At 37.9% G+C, this 25,334-nt stretch overlaps 1 protein-coding gene across 4 annotated transcripts in view; it reads right to left on the bottom strand.

Annotated features, from left to right (window-relative positions):
• Positions 1–25,334, bottom strand: part of COPG2 (COPI coat complex subunit gamma 2) — a 153,868-nt gene that overhangs the window by 91,029 nt on the left and 37,505 nt on the right. For 3 of the 4 annotated variants that reach the window (XM_059074237.2, XM_067042158.1, XM_059074238.2), the window contains 4 exons: positions 19,170–19,245; positions 17,593–17,685; positions 16,530–16,616; positions 15,286–15,443 (listed from right to left, as the gene is read on the bottom strand). In XM_059074237.2, the coding sequence (XP_058930220.1) occupies positions 15,286–15,443; positions 16,530–16,616; positions 17,593–17,685; positions 19,170–19,245 (414 nt within the window). The remainder of the gene's footprint in view (positions 1–15,285; positions 15,444–16,529; positions 16,617–17,592; positions 17,686–19,169; positions 19,246–25,334) is intronic. The other variant, XM_067042159.1, reaches the window with a different exon arrangement.

Raw genomic sequence — 25,334 nt, 5'->3', positions numbered from 1 at the left:
GTCATGTACCACAATGTTCACTGCAGCTCTATTTACAATAGCCAGGACATGGAAGCAACTTAAACGTCCATTGACCGATGAATGGATAAGGAAGATGTAGCACTTATATACAATGGAATATTACTCAGCCATAAAAAGAAACGAAATTGAGTTATTTGTAGTGAGGTGGATAGACCTATCATCTGTCATACAGAGTGAAGTAAGTTAGAAAGAGAAAAAACAAATATCGTATGCTAACACATATATGTGCAATCTAAAAAAAAAAAAAGGTTCTGAAGAACCTAGGGGAAGGACAGGAATAAAGATGCAGATGTAGAGAATGGACCTGAGGACACGGGGAGAGGGGAAGGGTAAGCTGGGAAGAAGTGAGAGAGTGGCATGGACATGTATACACTACCAAATGTAAAACAGATAGCTAGTGGGAAGCAGCCACATAGCACAGGGAGATCAGCTCCATGCTTTGTGTCCACCTAGAGGGGTGGGATAGGGACGGTGGGAAGGAGACGCAAGAGGGAGAAGATATGGGGATATATGTATATGTATAGCTGATTCAGTTTGTTATACAGCAAGCAGAAACTAACATACCATTGTAAAGCAATTATATTCCAATCAAGATGTTAAGAAAAACAAAAACAAAACAAACAAAAAAAAAACAACCTGATTTAAAAATGGGCAGAAGTACAGAACAGTCATTATTCCAAAAAAGACATACAGATAGCCAACAGCCACATGTAAAGATGCTCAACATCACTAGTTATTAGAGAAATGCAAATCAAAACCACAATGAGATATTACCACATACTTGTCAGAACAGACATCATAAACAGTCCACAAATAAGAAATGCTGGAGAGGGTGTGGCAAAAAGGGAACCCTCCTACACTACTGGTGGGAATATAAATTGGTGCAGCCACTATGGAAAACAATATGGAGACTCCTCAGAAAACTAAAAACAGAACTACCATATGATCCAGCAATTCCACTCCTGGCAATATATTCAAAAAAAAGGAAAACATTAATTCAAAAAGATATATGCACCCCAGTGTTCACAGCAGCATTATTTACAACAGCCAAAATACAGAAGCAACCTAAGTGTCCATCAACAGATGAATGGATAAAGAATATGTCGTATATATACACAATGGAATACTACTCAGCCATGAAAATAAATGAAATTTTACTGTTTGCAACAACATGGATGAACTTGGAGGAAATTATGCTAAGTGAAATAAGTCAGACAGAGAAAGACAAACACTGTATGATATCATTTACATGTGGAATCTAAAAAATAAAACTAGTAAATATAACAAAAAAGAAAAAGACTCACAGATATAGAGAACAAACTAGTGGTTACCAGTAGGGAGAGGGAAGGGGGAGCAGCAATATAGGGGTAGGAGAGTAAGAGATACAAACTACTATTCAAAATACATAAGCTACAAGGATATATTGTACAGCACAGTTAATACAGGCTAGATTTGATAATGACTAGAAATGGAGTATAACCTTTAAAAATTGTGTTGTACACCTGAAACTTATATAATATTGTAAATCAACTCTACCTCAATTTTTTAAAGAGGAAAAAGAAAAAAGAAAATCACTGTGTTGCATACCAAATTAATAATAAAAAGGACAGAAACCACATGATCATCTTAACAGATACAGAAAAAGCCGTCAACAAAATCTAACATCCATTTATGATAAATACTCTCAAAAAAGCTAGAGAATGAAGGGAATACCCTCAACCTGATAAAGGGCATCTTCATAAAATCCATGGTTAACGTCATGCTTAACGCTTTCCCCTTAAGATCAGGGACAAGGCAAAGATATCTACTTTCACCACTTCTACTCAACATTGTACTGAAGGTTCAAGATGGTACAATTAGGAAAAAAAGAAATTAAAGACATCTAGTTTGGAATGGAAGAAGAAAAACTGTATTTGTTCTCAGATGACACGATCCTGTACATGAAAATCCCAAGGAATATAACACACACACACACACACACACACACGGAACAAATAAATGACCATATCAAGGTTACAGGATACAAGATCAACACATGAAAATCAAAAATCAACAATCAACTGCTGATTTCTATATATTGGCAACAATTAATCTAAAACAAAATTAACAGAACAATTCCATTCATAGCAGCATCATAAAGAGTAAAATACTTAGAAATAAATGTAATAAAAGCAATGCAAGACTTTTACACTGAAAACTACAAAACCCTGCTGAGAAATCTAAATAAATGGAGAAACAATTTCTGTTCATGGACTAGAAGACTAGATATTGTCAAGATGGCAATTCTCCCAAATTGATTTATCCAAAATAGATCTATTCTATTCAATGCAATCCCTATCAAAATGCCAGCAGGCTTTTTGTTGTAGAAATTCAAAGCTGATCCTAAAATTATATGGAAATATAAAGGACCCAGAATAGTCAAAACAATTTTCAAAAAACTAAATATAGCAAACACTGACAGATCTGAAGGGAGAAGAGAGCAATTCAATAATAATAGAAGACTTCAATACCCCGCTTTCAATAATGGATAGAACATCCAGATAGAAAATCAATAAGGAAGCAGTGGGCTGGAACTACATTGACCTAACAGACATATACAGAACTTTTTGCCCAACAGCAGCAGACTACACATTCTTCTCAAGTGCACAGGGAATGTTCTCCAGAACAGATCACATTAGGTAACAAAACAAGTCTTAACAAATTCAAGAAGATTAAAATCATACCAATATCTTTTTCAACCACAATGAGATGAAATTAGAAATAACAAAAGGAAAACTGGAAAATTCACAAACATATGAAAATTAAACAACACACTCTTGAACAACCAATGGGTCAAAGAAGAAATCAAAAGGGAAATTCGAAAACACCTTCATACAAACAAAAACACAGCATATCAAAACTTATGGGATGCAGTAAAAGCAGTACTAAGAGGGAAGTTCATAGCAAAAACTGTAATTTTTTTTAAAAGGCCAACTATAATAATGGACATACAAAATCAAAAATAATTGCCAGAGAAATTCTGAAAATTAATAAATGAGTTTAACAAGTGAGGAGTATGGTCATTTTGTCCAAAACTGATCTCTGGCCACTCAGAAAAGAAGCTGGATTCCTATGACCCTCCATAACAACTGGACTCAGCTAAATGTGTAATCGATTCTGGTCACCCACAAAGCTTGGACTCAAGCTCCTTCCTATCATGCCAAAGGAGGGGCTGGTACTTCCCCAACAGTAAAGGTGGACATAGAGATTTCTACTACTAGTATGCCATGTCATACATCTGGCAAGGTTTGGATCCCAGCCCTTGATTATGCCAGGGAAGGGCTGCTTCCCTCAAAGTTTATGTTAAGCCATCAAAATTGGTTCTAGGTTATCCACTTTGTTGGCATATAATTGTTCACAGTAGTTTAAAAATCTCAAAACCCAAGGGTCATAATCCCTTTCTCAGGGTGAGAAAAATGGTCCTGATAGACCTCTGTACACTGTCCTAAGATGAAAATGCAATGTGGAGCCCAGTGCAACTAGTACTGCACCAGTCTATGCGTTTCGCCCAATGAATGTTACTCCAGTAGGTTAGGTATGAGTTTTGCTTGGATATTTGTACTTATCTGCATAAAAATTGTTATAGCAGGGTGGGCATCAAGCCAGGTTTCTACTGTAGCTTTCTGGAAGTGGATCAAAGAATGAGAGGTCATTTGGCAGCATAACTAAAAGAGACTCATTTTGGCAGCATGGCCAGTCATTGGGATGGTTGGTCTCATTAGCTGCCTGTGGAAAATATCCCTAAAGTCCCAATGAATGAAAAATCTGGGGGATAAGATTACCCAGGTTAGAACTTCTTGGTTTTTATTAATGTTCTTGGTGGGAGTGTCCCAGAGAGAGGCAAACTCAACTGAGGGGAAAGATAAACAATCCCTGATAAAATTATATACACACAGAGAGAGAAGAGAAATAAGGATACAAAACAAGAACTGAGAAACACTACTGCAAATGAATGAGAGGAGGATTTGTTCTACCATACATCTACACGATTATAAAGCTGTGATGATACGGCAATGTTTTTCTGGTACAGGGAGAAAAATATAGAGCAGTGGAGAACAGGAGCCCAGAAATAGACCAATGCATATAAGGATGCCTGTTTCATGGCGAAGCTGATATTGCATAGCAATGGGTATAGACAGGTATTTCAACAAATGGTGCTGGGACTACTGGATATCCATATGGGAAAAAAAGACTGCTACCTCATACCATATCCAAAAAACAATTCCAGGTAGATTACAGACCTAAAACATGAAAGTTAAAACTATAACACTTGTAGAAAATAGTAAAGAACATACATTTGAGAACTTGGGGTAGAAAACATTTCTTGATCAAGACACCAAAAATGCTATTCTGAAAGTAAGAGAATGACATAAAGGTAAAGAATGTTCTGTTCATTAAGATATCAAGAAAGGGAACAGACAAACTTGAGTGGGAAAAGCTATTTGCAACTTATACAACCAACAAAGGACTCACATCTAGAATACAGAAGAACTAGAAATCAATAAGGGTAAAGCGGATAACTACCCCCCCAAAAAAGGGCAAAACTCCAATAGGTATTTAAATAAAAAGAATATCCAAATGGCTCATAAATATAGAAAAAGGTTCTCAAACTCATTAGTAATTAGAAAATTACAAATTAAAACCACAATGATTTGACAATGATGCCAAGACAATTCAAGGAAAAAGGACCAGTCTCTCAACAAATGGTGCAGAGACAACTGCAAACTCATATTGCAACTGCATATCCACATGCAAAAGAATGAAAATGGACCCCTGCTTCACACCATATACAAAAATATCTCAAAATGGACCAAAGACCAAAATGTAAAAAATAAAACCTTAGAAGAAGGAAGCACAGGTGTAAATCTTTGTGACCTTGGATTAGATAATGGTTTCCTAGATATAATAACAAAGGCACAAGCAACCAAAGAAAAGAAGATAAATTAGACTTCATCAAAATTTAAAACTTCTGTACTTCAAAGGACACTATCAAGAAAGTGAAAAGGAAGGCCACAGAATGGGAGGAAATACTTGCAAATTATATACCTAATAAAGGTCTAGTATCCAAAATATATTTAACAACTATTTCAAACAACAATAAAAGACAAATAACCCCATTTTTTTTAAATGAGCAAAGGATTTTTAAAAGATATACAAATGCCCAATAAGCATATGAAAAGATGCTGAAACTTGTTAGGGACCTAAAACCTTTCTTGCTGTCAAACCAAGAACCTATCTGTATAATTTTTTTTCAATAAAACTTTTCCAGTGGGGAAAAAAATCCCACATTGATATACCTCTTCACACCTATACTATGGTGTGTATAATAAAAAAAGACAGACAATAGTGAGTGTTGGTGAGGATGTGGAGAAATCAGAACTTCACACACTGCTGGCAAGAATGTAAAATGGTTACAACCACTTTATCAAACAGTTTGGCACTCCTCGAAAAGTTAAACATAGTTACATGATGACCTGGGGATTCTACTCACAGGTAAATGTCCAAGAGAATTGAAAACATGTCCACATAAAAAATTATGCATGACTGCCAAAAGCAGCATTATTCATAATAGCCAAAGAGTGGGAACAACCCAAATGTCCATCAACAGACGAATGAATAAATAAAATATGGTATAGCCATCCAGTGGAATATTATTCACCCATAAAAAGAATGAGGTACTGATACTTCTACAATATAGATGAACCCTGAAAAGATTATTGTAAGTGAAACCAAAAACTAAAGACCACATATTGTATGATTCCACTTATATGAAATCTCCAGAACAGGCAAATCCATAGAGACAGGAAGCAGATTAATGTTTTCCAGGGGTTGAGAGGAAGGTAGAATAGGGAGTAGGACTGTTACTGGGTTGAGGGTTTCTTTTTAGGGTGGTAAAAATGTTCTGGAGTTAGTAGTAGTGGTTATACAACTTTGTGAATATACTAAAGACCACTGAATTATACATTTTACAAAGGTGAATTTTATGATACGTGAGTTATAGCTCAATAAAAAATATATAATATACCCCTTAGATTAGTAAAATTTTTAAAGTTTGACAATATTAAGCCTCAGGAAATCCCACACTGCTGGCTGGAGTGTAAATTGGTACAATCACTTTGAAAAAAAGTCTAACGTTACCTAGTAAAGAGGTGTATACCCAATGATCTAGCAATTCTATTCCTAGATATATACCCTATAGAAATGCATGCTTACATACAAAGACATAAAGCTATGGTAATGAGGCAGTGTGGTATGAGGTACAGGGATACTGTTTATAGCCATTGTATTATTAATAAGTGCTCGAAACAGAAAATAATCCAAATGCCCATTAATAGAAGAATGAATATAAATAAACTAGGAAATATTCAATCAAGGAAATATAAAATATAATTAAAATAAACTAGAGCTACACCAAAAGCAAGGGTGAATCTTACACCAGAATACTGAGTGGAAAAAAAAAAAGAAGACCCAAAATACTGCATGATTCTATAGACAGAATGTTCAAAACAAGGCAAAACTAAACTTTACTGTTTAGGGATACATGCACAGGGGGGTAAAAATCTAAATAAAAGCAAAGAAATAACTACCATAAAAGTCAAAAAGTGGTTTCTACTGGGGGTAGTTATGACCAAGAAGGATATATAAAACATTTCTGAAATACCAGAAATGTATTACCACCTAATGTATATGATCATTATAAGAGTGTCTCACAGGGCTTCCCTGGTGGCGCAGTGGTTGAGAATCCGCCTGCCGATGCAGGAGACACGGGTTCGTGCCCTGGTCCGGGAAGATCCCACATGCCGCGGAGCGGGTGGGCCCGTGAGCCATGGCCGCTGAGCCTGCGCGTCCGGAGCCTGTGCTTCGCAACGGGAGAGGCCACAACAGTGAGAGGCCCGCATATCACAAAAAAAAAAAAAAGAGTGTCTCACAGGAAGTGGACATAATGTATACAACTACAACTTTTATGCATTTTTCTATATGTACATTATGTTTCTCAATTTAAAAATTTCGAAGAATATTATGTATTCTCTCTTGGACACAGGGTTATAAATCCAAGGTCAATTTTGTTATCAGTGATATACAGGTCAACTACAGTCTGAAGTTTTTATGCTTGACTGGCCATCTAAGAGAAGTGTTTAAAGTCTCCCAAGACCTTGAGATTGGGATTGACATATATACACTAATATGTATAAAATGGATAACTAATAAGAACCTGCTGTATAAAAAAATTCAAAATCCAAAAGTAAAGTCTCCCAAGACCTTAATTTCTTATATTTAACATTTTGCTTTACATATTTTGAAACAATGCTATTAAGTATATGTATGATCGCTCCTGTTATACCATTTTTAAGACCATTACTTTTGTCAAAATACAAAATTCCACTGTCATCTTTTTTTTTTTTTTTTTTTTTTTTGCGGTACTTGGGCCTCTCACTGTTGTGGCCTCTCCTGTTGCAGAGCACAGGCTCCGGACGAGCAGGCTCAGCAGCCATGGCTCACGGGCCCAGCCGCTCCGTGGCATGTGGGATTCTCCCAGACCGGGGCACGAACCCGTGTCCCGTGTTGGCAGGTGGACTCTCAACCACTGCGCCACCAGGGAAGCCCCCACTGTCATTTTTAATACTTTAAAACTTGATTCCTATTGGGGCTTATACTAATAATGCTAAACTACATTTTTTTGTGTTAGTATATATCTAGCATATATTCTTGACATATTTACTTGAAATGTTTCCTCGTCATTTTGTTTGGAAGTGTCTTAAGTAAAAGGCTATATAGTAAATCGTTATTTTGTTTACCCAATCGGAGACTCTTTTTTTTTTTTTTTTTTGTGGTACGTGGGCCTCTCACTGCTGTGGCCTCTCCCATTGTGGAGCACAGGCTCTGGACGCACAGGCTCAGAGGCCATGGCTCACGGGTCCAGTCGCTCCGCGGCATGTGGGATCTTCCTGGACCGGGGCACGAACCCGTGTCCCCTGCATCGAGAGGTGGATTCTCAACCACTGCGCCACCAGGGAAGCCCCGGAGACTCTTTTAATAAGTAATCCTTTAATAATGTAAGTAAACCCATTTACATTTATTATTATAATTGAAATATCTTGTTTGCTAGCCAGCCTCCAAGATGGTCCTCCCAAATCTCCACTTTTGAATATTTACATTCTTGTGTAGTCCCCTCCCACATTATACGAGGGTTGGTCTGTGTGCCCAACAGAAAGCATCAGAGGTGATGGCATGTCACTTTCAAGATTAGGTTATAAAACACTGCAGCTTCCATCTTAGGCTCTCTCCCTCAGTTCACTCTGGAGAAGCCAGCTGCCAGGCTGTGAGGACATTCAGGCAGCCTACAGAAAGGCTCTTAAAGTGAGAAATGAAGCACCTGGCCAATAGCCAGGGAGAAACTGGGGCCTATCAACTACTGCATGACTGAAACTGGAAGTGAATCTTCCAGATTCAGATGACTACAGCTCTGACAACTTGATTGTAACTTCATGAAGAACCCTGAACCAAAACCAGACAGCTAAGCTACTTCCAGATTCCTAACCCCAGAAACTGTGAGATAATAAATGTCTGCTATAAGTGGCTATGTTTGGGGCTTATCTGTCACACAGCAAGAGATAACTAACACATTTACACTTAATTCTATCCAAATTATTTTCTTTTTTCTATTTATATACTTTGTCTTTATTATTTTTTCCTTACCAACCTTCAATCAACTTTTCTTTGTTCCATTTTTATTTCAACATTATTAAAGCTTTATATTCCATTTATATTCTTAGTTACTAACTCATATATTTTTCTGACAAAGTTTAACATCACTAACAATATCTTCCTCCCAAACAAAAACAAAAACCACAAAAACCTTAACATGCTTTTACTTCCATCTAACATCAGTATTTATCATGGTGGGCTTCCCTGGTGGCGCAGTGGTTAAGAATCTGCCTGCCAATGCAGGGGACATGGGTTGGAGCCCTGGTCCAGACAGACCCCACATGCCACAAAGCAACTAAGCCTGTGCACCACAACTACTGAGCCTGTGCTTTAGAGCCCGCGTGCCACAACTACTGAAGCCTGCGTGCCTAGAGCCTGTACTCCACAACAAGAGAAGCCACTGCAATGAGAAGCAGTGTAGCCCCCGCTTACCACAACTAAAGAAAGCCCACGCAGCAACGAAGACCCAATGAAGCCAAAAATAATAAAAAAGCTCCCTTAAAAAAAAAATTATCACGGTGCTGTCCTCCTGGAATTTTTGAGCTTGTTATTAAATTTTAAACTTACAACATTGATTTAGAATTACCTAATCAGTGAGAATTCCATTGCTCACTATTACTTCTTAAATCCCACTATTGCCTTCTATTTGTTTGTGCTGGAATAAATCTATGAATAATTCTTACAAAGCAATGGGTTAACTATTTATGGTAAACCCTTACGTTTGAAACTACCTTTCTTTCACCCTCACTGATGAATGACAGTTTGGCTGGGTACAGAATGCCAGGTTGACAGTTATTTTCCTACAGTCCTATGAAGACAATGCTCCATTGCTGCCTTTCGAGCAATGCTGCTGAGAGAAACCTGAAGAAAAACTATGGGTCAAATGATCTTTACTTTACATAAAATTTAGAATTTTTTCTTTATTCTTGATATTTTAAAAAAATTCACTGTTAGAATGTGCTTGCTTATCTTTGTCCTTCATTCTACTCAGCATTTGGTGCTTTTTTTTGGTTTTGTTTTTTTACTGTAAAGATATCTTTCTTTGTACATGCCTGAGAAATTATCAGCCATTTAAAAAAGTTAACTTTGTATTAAATTATAACAAAAATATAGAAAAATACATGAGGTAACTGTTAAATGGATTGAATATTTGTATTCCCCCATCCCCCCCCCATCAATTCATATATTGAAGCCCTAACCCACAGTGTGACCCTATTTGGAGATGGGGCCTCCAACGAAGCAATTAAGGTTAAATGAGGTCATAGGGTGGGGTCCTGATCTGTTAGGATTAAGGTCCTTGAAGAGACAACAAAGAGCTCGCTTGGGGCTTCCCTGGTGGCGCAGAGGTTGAGAATCCGCCTGCCAATGCAGGGGTCACGGGTTCGTGCCCCGGTCCGGGAAGATCCCACATGCCGCAGAGTGGCTGGGCCCGTGAGCCATGGCCGCTGAGCCTGCGTGTCCAGAGCCTGTGCTCCGCAACGGGAGAGGCCACGACAGTGAGAGGCCCGCATACCACACACACACACACCAAAAAAAAAAAAAAAAAAGAGCTCGCTTGCTTGTGCTCTCTCTCTGCACATGCACCAAAGGAATATCATGTGAGCACACAATGAGAAGGCAGCCATCTGCAATCCAAGGGAAAGCTCTCACCAGACACCAGCTCTACTGGCACTCTGATCCTTGATTTCCTAGCCTCCAGAACTGTGAAAGAATAAATTTGTTGTGTAAGTCACCCAGTCTGTGGTATTTTGTTATGGCAGCCCTAGAAAACTAATACAGTAGCTAACCTCGAAGATGCCCCCGTGACTATTTCCTGGTATTCATTCACACTGAACAGAGCTGACCTTTTTTTAATCCAACAAAAGACTGCAGAAATGTTGGGATGTGTTTTCAAAGACTAGGTCAGAAAAATGACTGTGACTTTCACTTTGTACTCTCTTGTATCACTTGCTCTGGGTGAAGTGAGCTACAGTATTATGAGGACATTCAAGCAGCAACATGGAGAGGTCAACACAATAAGGAACTGAGGTGTCCTGCTAACTGCCTGCATTAAGGCACCAGTCATGTGAGTAAGCTACCTGGAAGCAGATTTTCCAGCTTCCATCCAACCTTCAGATGACTTGCAACCCTGGCCAACATTTTAACTGCAACCTCACAAAAGACCTCAAGCAGAAACCATGCAGCTAAGATACGCCCAAATCCCCGGCCTACAGAAATTGTGTGGGAAAATAAGTGTTTATTATCCTTTTAATCTGGTTAAGTTTTGTAGTAATTTGTTATACAATAGATAATTAAATCATAGGTGAATTATTACAAACTTGTATGGGCAAATCATAAGTGAATTATAACAAACCTACTATGATAAAGAAAATATTTCAAGCACTTCGGAAGCCCCCTACATGCCAAGCACTACCATGCTGGTGCCCTAAAGATAAACACTATCCTAACTTTTAATACTATAGATTAGTTGTGCCAGTTAAGTCTGAAATTAATTTATACAAAACTATAAAGAATGTATTTGTTTGTATGTGATTTCTTTGAGATTTATCCATGTGGTTACATTTGACAGTGGTAATATGTTCATTTCCACTGTTGCATACTGTTGACTATATGAATATACCACAATTTATTTTTTGATTCTACCAGTGATGGACCTTTGCCCTGCTTCCATTTCAGGGCTATTATGAAAAACAGTACTAAAGGTATCCTTGGTATGTCTTTCGACACACAAACGTATGCATTTCTGTTTGGTACTTAAAAGAAGCCAACTGAAATTCTGATTGAGGGTTCAATGAATTCATGAATCAAAATAAGATGATGTGCTACCTTTACAGTACTGAATATTCTAATCTAAAAACATGATATATCCCTCCATTTACTCAAGTCTTACTTTAAATAACATTTGATAATTTTCTGTGTAGAGATGTACACAATTTTTGGTAGATTTATTCCTAATGATTTGATTTTAATTAAAATAGTACCATCTTTTCAAAATTGTATCTTATTGATCAGTTGCTGGTATGTAGAAATAAAATTGATTCTGGATATTAGCCTATCCAGTAACTTTGGTAAATTCACGTATCAATTCTAATAGGTAATATATAGATTATTTTGTACTTTCTATATACGCAATCATGTTATCTGCAAAGACACTTTCATGTCATCTTTCAAATCTTTAGATATTTTATTTTTTCTTAACTTACTGCACCAAGTAGGGCCTTCCAGTAGAATGTTACTTTAAAAACAGGATTAGCAAGCATCCTTGTCTCATTCACAATCTTAAAGGGAAAGCCTTTAATTGTTCACCAATATGTATAAAGTTTATTGTAGATTTTTTGGTACTCTTAGTAGAATAATTATGTTCCCTTCTATTATTTGCTTTTTTTTTTTTTTAACTTCAATCATTCTTTGGCAAAGACTAGTCCTTTGTTTTATTTATTTATTTATTTATTTTTGCTGTGTTGGGTCTTCGTTTCTGTGCAAGGGCTTTCTCTAGTTGTGGCAAGCGGGGGCCACTCTTCATCGCAGTGCGCGGGCCTCTCACTATCACGACCTCTCGTTGTGGAGCACGGGCTCCAGACGCGCAGGCTCAGTAGTTGTGGCTCATGGGCCTAGTTGCTCTGCGGCATGTGGGATCCTCCCAGACCAGGGCTCAAACCCGTGTCCCCTGCATTAGCAGGCAGATTCTCAACCACTGCACCACCAGGGAAGCCCCTATTATTTGCTTTGAGAAGATATTTTTAATTACAAATTGCCATTGAATTTTATCAATTGCTTTTTAGCATCAAGATGTTAAGATGTATCTCCTTTATTCTTTAGATGAGAAATATTATGTTGATTTTTGACTGTTAGGTCAACCTTGCAGTTCTAGAATAAATGCATACTGGGAAATATTTGTTCATTATTTCTTCATATACCTTTTTTGCTCCATTCTCTCACATCTCCCTCTGGATTCCAATTATATATCAAGTGGTAGGCCACCTGATATTATGCCACAGTTCTCTGAAGCTCTATTTTTCCTTAATCTGTTCTCTCTGTTCTTCAAATTAGTTACTTTCTATAGCACTACCTTCAAATTCACTAACACTTTCACTCTCCTCAGCCATCTCTAGTTTGGCGTTAGGCCCATCCAGCAAATAATCCATTTTAGTTATTGTACTTGTAGCAGGCAAAATGGCTTCCCAAAGATGTCCATGCTTTTCTCCATGGAACCTGTGAATATGTTACCTTAAACAGCACAGACCAACCCCTGGCTGACAGCCAGCAAGGAAATAGGGACTTATAACCTATGACCACAAAGAAATGAATTTGGCCAACAACCTTAATGAGATTGCAGTGGATTTTTTCCCAAAGCCTCCAGTAAGCAACAGCACACTGCCAACATCTTAACTTTACCCCGTGAGACCAATGTCTAACCTACAGAACTGTGAGATCATGGATGTTGTGATTACATTTGTGGCAATCTGTTATGGCAGCAATAAAACACTAATACAGATTTTGGTACCTGGAAGTGAGGTGCTACTATAATACCTAAAATTGTGGAACTGCTTTTGGAACCAGACAATGGGTAGAGGCTGGAAGAATTCTAGAGAGCATAATGAAGAAAATCTAAAATGCCTTGACGGACTGTTATTATAAATTTGGTCTCGAAGGAGAGGCAGTGAGGGCCTCATAGACTGCTTGTAGAAAGCTGGTCTTGGAGGATCAGAAGGAAGTCAGAAACTTGTTATTGTAAAATAGAGTAAGGTGGATCCTTGTTATGTACTGGCACAGAGCTCAGTGAAACTGTGTCCTACAGTTATGTGGAAAGCAGAATTTGTAAACGAACTTGGATATTTACTTGAGGGAATTTCCAAGGAAAGTGGTGAAGGTATGACCTGGTTTCCTCTTGCTGCTTATAGTAAAATGTGACTACTGGTTACATTTTCCAAATTCTTTGCACTTCTAGCAATTTTTTTAAAAATTTATTACTGTATATAGACATTGTGAATGATATAATGCAAAGCCTCTAGAATCTAAGATGTTCCTGTAGCAGGCAGTTAACTTAGCTGGGATCAAATTCCAAACGTTATCTTCTCCATGGTGAGTTGCAAGTGAACTCTCCATTCAGTTCTTTCAGCTGACAGCTACTGCTTTTTGCCAGGTTTACTACAGTCTTCCTCTGTATAATAAGCATAGTTGAGTAGTCAGCCAAAGATTTTTGCAGTTTAAAATTGATTTTGAGGCTCACTGTATCTGTGGCTCCCTCTTTCCCAGGATTTCCACCATAAATTTTCATCATTCTTCTAATTTCAAATTGTGTTCTGTCCCCACTGCCCAGTAAATACTATGGCTTTCTATGATCCCACACCCCAAAATTGTGGAGTGTCCTCAGAGACCAGCCAGATATATACACAAATCTCACCCAGTATAGTTTCTGTCTTCCAGGCATTAATTTCCCTCCAGTCTTTGCCTGCTTTTCACCACTCACCAGTACTTTCTAATAGTGTGGGGTTTTTTGTGTCAGGGAAGCACAGTTTTGGACTAATGATATAATCATTATTTGCAGGAGGGCCAATATAACCAAGCTACTCTACCATTACAGAAAGCAGGAAGCTCAGCTGAAATTTTTTTTTTTTTTTGGCTGTGTTGGGTCTTTGTTGCCACACGTGGGCTTTCTCTAGTTGCAGTGAGCGGGGGCTACTCTTCATTGTAGCGTGGGCTTCTCATTGCAGTGGCTTCTCTTGTTGCGGAGCACAGGCTCTAAGCGCATGGGCTTCACTAGCTGCAGCACATGGGCTCGGTAGTTGTGGCTCATGGGCTCTACAATGCAGGCTCAGTAGTTGTGGTGCACGGGCTTAGTTGCTCCGCAGCATGTGGGATCTTGCCAGACCAGGGCTCAAACCCGTCTCCCCTGCATTGGCAGGTGGATTCTTAACCACTGCACTACCAGGGAAGCCCTGAATTTTTTTTTTAATATTCCATTTTTTCTTCTCTGTTGACATTTATATCTCCTAGTTTTTTTAGTGATTACTCAAGAGGTTACAGTATTCATCCTTATATTATCACAGTCTACCATCAGATACTAAAACACTATACACTTCATGAACAGTATAAGAACCTTATGAATGTATAATTCTACTAGCTTCCCTCATGTGTTTTAAATAAATTATTAAATGCAGTACTTCAACATTCTCTTTTGTAAAAATAAAAAAGATAAACAAGATGATTCTTAATGTCACTTCCAGCTTTCACATTTAGTTACTATATAACCTATGATAAATATTTTTTGTTCAATATCAGTTTGTTATTTATTGTATTATTAGCAATCATAATCTGTTAATAAGTATATATGCTGGAGCATACATTAAAAATAAAAGTTGTGATTCTTGGAATCCCATAATTTTTTTCTTAATTTGGAAAACACCAAATCCATCTGTAAAATCGGCATTGCCCAAAAAATATTCATAAAGGAAATAAACTCTGAGGTATGTTCACCAGCAAATGGAAAATTACTTAGATTTAGCTGAAAACACTTACCCCTCTTCATTTTCTTTTAGTAAGCGACTGGCAATTCGGATCAACATGCAGTAGGCAAACTGTGATTTGAGACCAGATTTAGTAAATTTATTCAACATCTTAGAAACAGCAAGGCGATCACTCTTTTTAAGGTGATACAAAACCCCCAACGCATGGTACTAAAGAACAAGAAAAAGAATATGATATAGAGAGAAGGCTGAGTAGGAAGAGGATAAAACTTACATAAATATAGAATCATAAGGAAATACGTTTTTAATAAAAAGATACCCAAGTTTAATGTATACAAATAGAATATCTTTTTCATACTGAATCAAACACAGGCATGATTGAAAGGATAAGAGTTTCTAATTTACCCTCAGAAGTTGTTAATACAGATTAGGTAAGTATTAAGGGGGTGACATACAATCTGAAGATGGCTCTAGCAGGTTCAGCGTTGCCCCATCCATCGTTAGTACAAAGGCTCTCAGGTCCAAGGCTTTAACCAGTGTTACAGGTCTTGCTTAGTGGATTTAAATCATCTGTGGTTATGTTAGTGGTTAAAGGATTAATCTCCTGAAGTAGGCTTATGGCATGTAATTATCATGGCACTTTGTGTAAAAACACAATGATCAGAGTTAGGAAGGTGAGAATGTTTCCCAAGGGAAAAATTACTACTCTACTTCCTCATAAGGGAATATGCTAACATGAGAAGTAAACATTAAAAGAGGATAAATAAGTACCCTCTCAAATATAAATGGAGTACTTTACATAAAATTGCCAGTTAAGAATTTAATCTTGTTCCCTTTAATTAAGAATAGCGTAATGAATATCAAAAGGAGATCTTTCCAACAAAAGTTTTAAAGCTTCACAAAGTGATAATTACTCTTTACTGTTTTTCTAATGTCTTGTATAACCAAGGCCTGAAAAGCTTGGAATTGAACATCCATCTTCACAAATTATTTTTCAAACAAAGGACTGAAATGAATTATGACCTTTGGAATGAGCATCTCAAACTACCACTGAATATAAGAATCTTCTCAAACATTCCTACAGTTTCTACTAAACACTATAGCAGGGCCTACAGTGGTAATCATAATTAGTGGGATACTCACTTGGGAATATGCACTAATACGTACTTAATATTATGCTGCTTAATATTAGCCTTTAGCTAATACTCGTCTGGGGAATCAATAAACTGCCCCTAAAATGTAGGGCTAAAGAAAGATGATCTGGAGACATAAGCTAAGGTGATTCAATGACAGTACCTGGACCATAATATTATCACTTGAAGCAGCTTCTTGGGCTTCATTGACCCAGCGCTTAACCACATCATAGCTTATCTTCATCATGTGCTAAATACAGAAAAAATTGAGAACAGATCATGCATAGTCACTAAAAGTTTAGAAACATGAGTTCATTTTCCTGGAAAATTACTAACAGACATTTCCAGAAAAAAAAGAAACAATGTTATAGCTTTATAAGTCTATTTCAAGTCTCTGAGACAACAAATAAACCTGAAATACTTTCTCCAAGACCCCTTTGCAAAGGTGAGCATATGTTTGTGGGCTGGGAAAGGTGTATAAAGGGAAGTAATGAGAGGGGAAGGACAGGGAGGGAATGGATAATTAATAGGATGGTACTTAAATAATGTTAACATTATAGGTTTTACTTCCAGGAAACTCACCTGGAAGGAAAAACAGAGTACCATAAAAAAGTAGAGTACCTGCTGTAAAACTTGACCAATTATATTCCAGAACCAGCAACTCTCGTGATTCAGATGATCTAATCCATTCACACATTAGTAACCAATTTTAATCAAATACAATGTGATAGGCTGTCATGAATAAATTTTGTTTTGATAAAAAAAAGAGAAAGAAAAGATATTACTAAAACAAACAGCACTTCCTGGGAGGAAATTTAGTAATAGGAAAGTAGACTTTGGACTGAAGGACACTGCAGACACAGGGCACCAACAAAAGCAGAGGACAAAGATACAAGAGGAAGAAAGGCAGGTCATAAAGGAAGATTTAAAGAAAGAGATTAGCTCAGTTTCTTCCCTGATCCCCATCCCACCCTAACCCACCATCTGTATTATATGTACAACATAGCTTTTTGATTACCAAAACCTTTCAAACATGAAAATTTCATGTTTTTAACTGCCCATTTTAATTGCTCAATGTTCCCCTTTCAGATAAAGCATTACTGTATAAAGTAACAGAAATGTATACATATTTTAAAATGTTTCATTTTTAAGAGACTCATAGTGATACTTTGTTTTTGCAACTAGAAACTGTACCATGCCTGAGAACCAGTTACTTGTTCACTTACTAAGGAAGATACCAACGCTGAACTCGATACACTGGAGACTTTATCCACAATGGCCTGTTTCATGTATCTTTCAATGGCCTGCAACATTGTTCCCTGAGAACATTCATAAAGAAAAAGCGGTTGAAGCAAAACATTTTCATCCAAAACTACCACTTCAAAATAATTTACAAAAACAAGTCACATATTTGTCTCTGTGCAAATATTTAGAATGTATTAAAAGGCTTATCATATAATAATCAGATCCCAGAGGGCAAAACTCAGACAACCCAAAGTGGTAGCTTCAAGAAGGAACATTTGTAAGGAAGAGGAATAACTGTTCCACAATGAAATAAACGATCTCAAAGTGAAGAATTCCAGTTCGGAAGAAATACACAAGTAGAGGCTGAACCCATCAGGGATATTATAAAAGAAATTCCTAAATGGGGATGCTTTTAAAGTCCTGAAGATACCCCTATGTGTAGGGCATGTATTTTATATGGATCCCAGAGAGTCCTATAAATCAACTGTAATCTCTGATTATTTTAGATTCATAAGAAATTAAATGTGCAATATGTTACTATATTGAGTCCTCAATAGGAAATCCTCTGAAAATAAAGTTCTTTTTAATTTATCTGGAAGAAAGCTTAGCACTGGGAAGGTGGTGGCAGGTAAGTAAGGATGTGTAAATACACCAAGATCAATACTTAGATGGAGAGTCTTAGCTAGCCCTGGAATGGTCAAGTCTTATGGTATCAATTTAATGCTAAAAACAAAAGCAACCACAATAAAGTAAATGAGCATTGAAAAATACTAAACCATTTCTATTACTCCTCCTAGGACCCACATTTACCATTTAATCCTGTTCAACCTTTGAAATTTGAGAAGATTGCAAACATATACATAAAATACACCCAATCATGAATATGGCTGAAATATTATTCAATTTGCTTGGCAATGCCCAGCCTGTCCTTCATTTTAACCTTTCCTTCTCAGAGTTCCAAGAAAGGGACAGCCTAACATACTCTATAACCTCATCCCTCCCAATACAACAGACTAAGTCAAGGTTAAACACCTGATTTGGACCCAGGTAGATAACAAGCCACTGGCTGGCTGATGGCTAATCAGACTGTTTCTCTTAAATACTTAAATGAGAGGGCTTGAGCCTGATAAATGATGGATCATAATAGTAAATATCTGAGAATCCTGCTGCTGAGTTCCTTAGAGCTGCCCTACTTCCTGTTCTGATTGTAAACTTTACCTCAAATTCTGAGAGATTTGTATTTTGTAACAAAGCTTTTTTTTTTTTTTTTTTAAGCTAAATTCAAACGGGTTTTTGTCTCCTGCAAGCAACGTGCCCTATGACAAAAGTCCATGAGGGTAAACATAGAGAGAAATAGAATAATCTAAATAAACAAAAGGAAAAAACAATCTAAAAGAAAAAAAAAAAACCTGGAGCCACAAAAGCCTTTCTGGTGGTCATGTTTCTCTTCTGCTGATGATTCACAAAGTCAGACAGGGAATCCTACTAAATTTACATGGCCACCTGCAGATAAACATAGGTCGTCCCCTTTGACACCTCCGTAAAACAAAGAACTTACATCTGTGATTCTGCAGAGAGCCCTGATGGCTGGGCCTCGGTACACATCTTCCTTTCCAGTCATGTCCTTAGTCAGACTGAGAAAAATCAAATTGGTTACCATAAGATTAAAGTTTTCTCTTTTGTGGAGTCCACCCCTCGCTAATTCCACTTGTCCCCATAATTATCTTAATACAACTATTGATTAAACGAGTATTTACTGAGTGTCTTCCTTGGATAAATATAAAAACTACTGGGTAGAAGACTATTTTAAATCTTAAGAATACAGCAGTGAGTTGGTGGGAATGTAAATTGATACAGCCACTATGGAGAACAGTATGGAGGTTCCTTAAAAAACTAAAAATAGAACTACCATATGACCCACGAATGCCACTACTGGGCATATGCCCTGAGAAAACAACAATTCAAAAAGAGACATGTACCACAATGTTCATTGCAGCACTATTTACAATAGCCAGGACATGGAAGCAACCTAAGGGTCCACAGACAGATGAATGGACAAAGAAGGTGTGGCACATATATACACTGGAATATTACTCAGCCATAAAAAGAAACGAAATTGAGTTATTTATGGTGAAGTGGATGGACCTAGAGTCTGTCATACAGAGTGAAGCAAGTCAGAAAAACAAATACAGTATGCTATCGCATATATATGGAATCTAAAAAAAAAAAGTTGGTACTGATGATCTTAGTGGCAGGATAGGAATAAAGATGCAGACATAGAGAATGGACTTGAGGACATGGGGTGGGGGAAGAGTAAGCTGGGATGAAGTGAGAGAGTGGTATGGAGATATATACACTACCAAATGTAAAATAGATAGCTAGTTGGAAGCAGCCGCATAGCACAGGGAGATCAGCTCGGTGCTTTGTAACCACCTAGAGGGGTGGGATAGGGAGGGTGGAAGGGAGGCAGATATGGGGATATATGTATACATATAGATGATTCACTTTGTTACACAGCAGAAACTAACACAACATTGTAAAGCAATTATACTCCAATAAAGATGTAAAAAAAAAAAAGAATACGGCAGTGAATACGGCAGTGAGTAAAACAAAGTCTGCCTTCATGGAGCTTACATTCCAGTGGGAAAAGAGATATTAATCACATAAACTCACATAAACTAAATATATAAATAATTTTAGATACTGATTACTGGCATAAAAAAACAGACAATGATATAGAGAGCCTCAGGCTGAAATCCCCCAAAATCTCAAAAACTCCTCAGACTTAAAAATAACTCTTTAAAAGAAACTGACTAAAACGATTACTTCATGAGGTCTCACTCTCTCAGGAATGGCTTTCTAAAATAATTGTCAATGGTTTCAGACCTTTCTGTGGAACTGCAAAAACAGGCAGAGGAGTGTGGACTGAGCTACAAAATTTCATGGCCGTAATTTTAAAAGGTTTTTAACCTTTAGATTAGTCACTCTTTTACCCTTCCTTCTCTTGTCCTCTGTGCCTTTATACGACCCTCAAACTGACTATCCACCTCCTCCCTCACTCAGCTTCCCTCACATAATCCAAAATGGCCTCCAACTCCAACTCACTCCATTAGGGCACCAAGAGGAGAAAGTTGTGAATAACTGACAGTCCTTCAATTTTGTTCATTTTTCAATTATTAGGTAGAGTATTTCACTCATATAACAATCCATTTTCAAAGTATTCAGAAAGGTATAAAATATAAAGTCTAAGTCTCTCCTCACCCACCCTACCCTGTAGTGCCTGCCACTCAACTGGAGACAGTCATTGTGAACAGTTGCTTAAGTTTTCTTAAGAAAGTTCTTAAAATACATGCAACCACAGAGACTTTTTAAAATGCATGCCAATGGATCGCCACTCTTCTGGTACCTTCAATCTTACTTAGTAATATAACTTGAAAATCTTTCCTTATAGGCAGATGGTTTAAAATTGTAGATATTTATATATATTAAAATATCTAAATAGTATATCTAAAATATCTTTTTAATGGTAGCACAGATTTCCATTGTTTGGGGATAAATAATTTATCAACCAGTCTTTTTCACAAATATTTGCATTTTTCCAATTAGATTAAAAAACTGAGGCTTGGCAGGTTTGGTTCCTGAGTCCTCTCTCCTTGGCTTGCTGATGGCACGGAAGTAGCCATAGTAATGCATAAACAAAAAGGCACGGCTACATTCCAATAAAACTTTATTTACAAAATGAAGCAACAGTTTTGCCCACAGGCCATAGTTTGCCAACCCCTGCTCTGTACTTCTGTTTAGCTTGGGCTGCCCTGACAGCAAAGGATTACATACAGATAGTTTATTTGGGAGTGTGTTCTGAGGGAGAAGTAAAAGATAAGGAAGTAAACAAAGGAGGAGGGAAAGTCAACCCAAAGAAGTTTTCTCTAGTGTGTCAATGCCACAAGCAACTGGTTATTTAATGACCAGTCTTCTGAGGAGCCTAATGAAATACATCTCAGAAACCATTCAAGGGATGTAAAGGAAAGAATTTATCCACTAGCTCTTAGCCCCTGATAGAGATTTAACCCCAGAGTGTTAACTCCCCATTCTCTTAACATTCACATGTTAACTCACACATGTGAGTTCAGTGAGTGTGCAAGAAATTGCAGGGCAGGAAGCAAAACGCACAGGACATGCTTGAAGTGAGGCACTATTGATGCTAGTGAGCTGGACCCTACATGGCAATGTTGACCACAGCCACAGCTGGAACCAAAGATGAGGCTGAGGAAACGGGAGGTTGCTCAAAAGTGGCACCCAATACAGCCCATCCTTTGTACCCCTCACTTTTGAACATGTCTTCCATTGAATCTAATCTATCACTGAGTCTTCAAGATGGTAACCATCCACTATTTATACAAGAGACTGGAAGATAAGAAGAACATGGTACAACCCACAGTGCTACAACACATTTCAAAGCCATAACTGATATTCATCATCTCCTTCCTATAACCACCCATTCTTTATTTCCCTCACTCTTGGCCAGCCCTTCATCTCATCTTGGTTACGTGTCTAGTAGGTGACTCAAACCTTTATCCCAAGGGATCTGAGCCTTTGTTGGATTTACCCTGGTTGGACCGTTGGTTGTTCCCTAGTCCCTAGTCAACATTTTCCCATACGTGAACACACAAAAATATACTCAAGTGAATACCTTGAATTCTAGATACAGTCCTCTCTGTCACCTTTATATAGAAACAACCCTAGATCCTGATAGGGATCAAGGTCAGTTACCTCTACGAGTATAGCAGCTCCTTTCATTACCTGCTGGTCCACTAACATGAAGAACATAAAGTGACCCAATAGGAGTCATCATTTCAAGTGTGCAAACTGGCTCACTTCCTGCCCCACGGTCGCTCTGACTCTGCAGTGTGGGATGCCTTAGGTTGCCAACGTGTTACTCAGACATGTAGAATCCAGAAGTGTGGGATGTTTCTGTGCTGGAGACAATCCACAACCCACGGGAACCAGGAGTCAATGGGTTAAATGCTTCCCCCTTTTCACCCCTTGAAAACATTGTCCCCTGGGAACCGGGACCTCTAATCCCCATTCGGGGTGAGAATGGGAAGCATAAATTCTACAAGTGGGTCACTGGGAGTGAGGGTTAGAGGAGCCAGTCCTACTTCCACCTCTTGATTTCTGGACCTGCCTATTCTATTTCTTGGTGACAGTACCATACACTGGCAATCGATTCAATGGATACACGGCATCTTGGAGAATTCTCCAACCTCACAGTCTTCCTCCAACCTGCTACCTCAGCTGAGCATTCAATAGGCCATCTCATTATAGCATCAGGCTGTCTGCTCCTAGGGGAAGAACAGTATAATAAAACTACTCATCTCCCTCCTAGTCACGAGCCCACTATCACTCCGCTTTTGCCATAAAATGAATGGCAATGTCACGTAGGATACCATGACAATAAATTAAGAATAACTGTTTATACCACAACTTGGCCCTACTGCAAACCCCTGATTTATTCTATCTATATTTTATGGTGTTTGGGTCATGCAATTAAAAAAAATTATGTAGTCAAATTTATCAATCCTTTTATTGCCTCTGGATTTTAGTCATAAGTACAAAACTTTTCCCTACACCAAGGTTAAAGAAGAATATACTCATGTTTTCTTCTAGTACTTGTATGGTTTCAATTTTTAAAATTTATACTCCTTATCTTTTTAGAGTTTACTCATGTATATGATGTGAAACACAGATCTAAGTTTATCTTTTTCTAAGTGGCTACTCAGTTGTCCCAGAAACATGCATTAAAAAGTACATGCTTACCCCAGTGATTAGAGATGCCACCTTTGTCATATACTAAGTTTCCATGTGTCTTTGGGTCTAATTCTGTACTTTCCATTTGTATCAGAGAATTCTGAAAAATGTAGATCAGCACGGCCGAGTTGACACTTTACGTAGTCATCACACAATTTTACTCCACTGATCTCCTTGTCTATTCACGTGTCAGTACCACACTGTTCTAACTGTACAGGCCTTAGTATTTCACTGACTGGTAGAGCTAGTCCTTGCTCACGGTTTTCCCTTTTTCAGTTATTTCCTGGCTATTCTTACATGTTTGTTTTTCCACATGAACTTTAGTATCAACTTTTCTAACTCTATAATATAACCTGTTGGATTTTTTACTGGGATTGAAATGAATTTATAAATTAATTTAGGGAGGATTAAAATCTTTATAACGTTGAACTGACCTATTCAAAACGGGATACCTTTATATCTGTTCAAGTATACTTTGAGCATTTCAGGGCTTCAAGTTTTTTCTTCCTCTTATAAGTTTTGTGCATTTTTTGTCAAAATTATTCCTAAGTATTTAATCTTTGTTGTTGTTGCAATGGGGTTCTATGCGTGTTGTTTGATTACATAAAGGCTACTGATTTCTGTGTGTTAATTTTATATCCTGCTACCCCACTGAATTATATTGTTTGAATTCATCATTGTCTAGGGTTTCCAGGTATTCTACCACATCATCTAAAAACAGAGAGTTTATTTCTTCGTTAATTTACTCTTATGTGTCGAATTGGTTTCTCTTGTCTAACTGCATTGCTTAATACCTCTAGTACAATGTTGAATAGTGGTGACTGTGGTTCTGCTGACTGCTTTGTCTCTTGAGAGTATTCTTTTTTTCTTTTTTTTCTTAGGCTTCCTAATTTGTTGTTGAAAGCCAAACATCTGAACAACAGCAGGGATGAAGTAAATGTTTTACATGCCTTGAAGTGCGGACACGTTTCCTCCTGCTAAGCCATTAGCTCAGGGGTTTGAATTAATCTCTTTGGGAGTTGGACTGGGTTTGGTTTCTTGTTGCTCTTGTAACACTCAGTGCTCCCCAAGCTTGGCTTCAAATTCCTCTAGTGATACCCTATGTTTAGGTTGAGGGCTGGTGTGACAGAGTATTTTTTTTTTCAATGATTACCCTCAGCTTTTGGTATTTTCTTCCCCCAGCCCCTCAGAGAGGATTGGTCTCTTGCAGGTTACTTACTTATCCCTCAGTGCAGTGGGCAGGTAGGGATGGGAGGCTGTTCTTTGTTGTTCTAATTAAGGCTGTCTTAGGCAGGCACCCTGTTCCTGGATCTTAGGGTTGTGGCCTTCACTTCTGCCCCTTCTAGAACTGCAGTAGACTCAGTGCATATCCTTATCACTCCCCCAGAGGTAGAAAGTTTTTCCCCGTTCCCTTCCCACAACTGCAATGAATTTTCACCAATATCTAAAGATGAGTGTGTGTTGCCATTCCTCCTATAGCTTAAGGTTTTTCTTTCAGAGGGGAAAGGGAGGAAAAGGATACATTGGCAGGTCAATATCCCTGCCAGGGTAGCTGTTATTCCCTGCTCCCAGTTCTTTACCCTGAGGGAAGAGTCTCCCTCAGGACTCTCCCAAATGCTCTATAAGGGCTCGGTTGGGTCCATGGAGAAGAACCAACAAGCCTATAAAGGTTCAGACCGCCCTGTATTTGTGGCACCGAGGGGCTTCACTCTCTCTAGATAGTGTATACTCGGTCTCCACCAATTCAGCAATCAGCCCAGCTGAACTCTTCTTACTGGTATCAGCCATATCTTGTCCAGTAAACCAGGGCTCACATCTCATCTAACCCTGTAAGCTCTGGGCTCTTTAGGTTTTGAGCCAGCTGGTTACTCTGAGATATCAGAGTCAGCACTCTAAAGGATTCAGATAAATTGCT

Source organism: Kogia breviceps, chromosome 9, assembly GCF_026419965.1.
Source record: "Kogia breviceps isolate mKogBre1 chromosome 9, mKogBre1 haplotype 1, whole genome shotgun sequence".
NCBI classification, from domain to species: domain Eukaryota; kingdom Metazoa; phylum Chordata; class Mammalia; order Artiodactyla; family Physeteridae; genus Kogia; species Kogia breviceps.
Note: the sequence above shows the minus strand (reverse complement) of the source record. Positions and strands in the feature narration are given on the sequence as shown.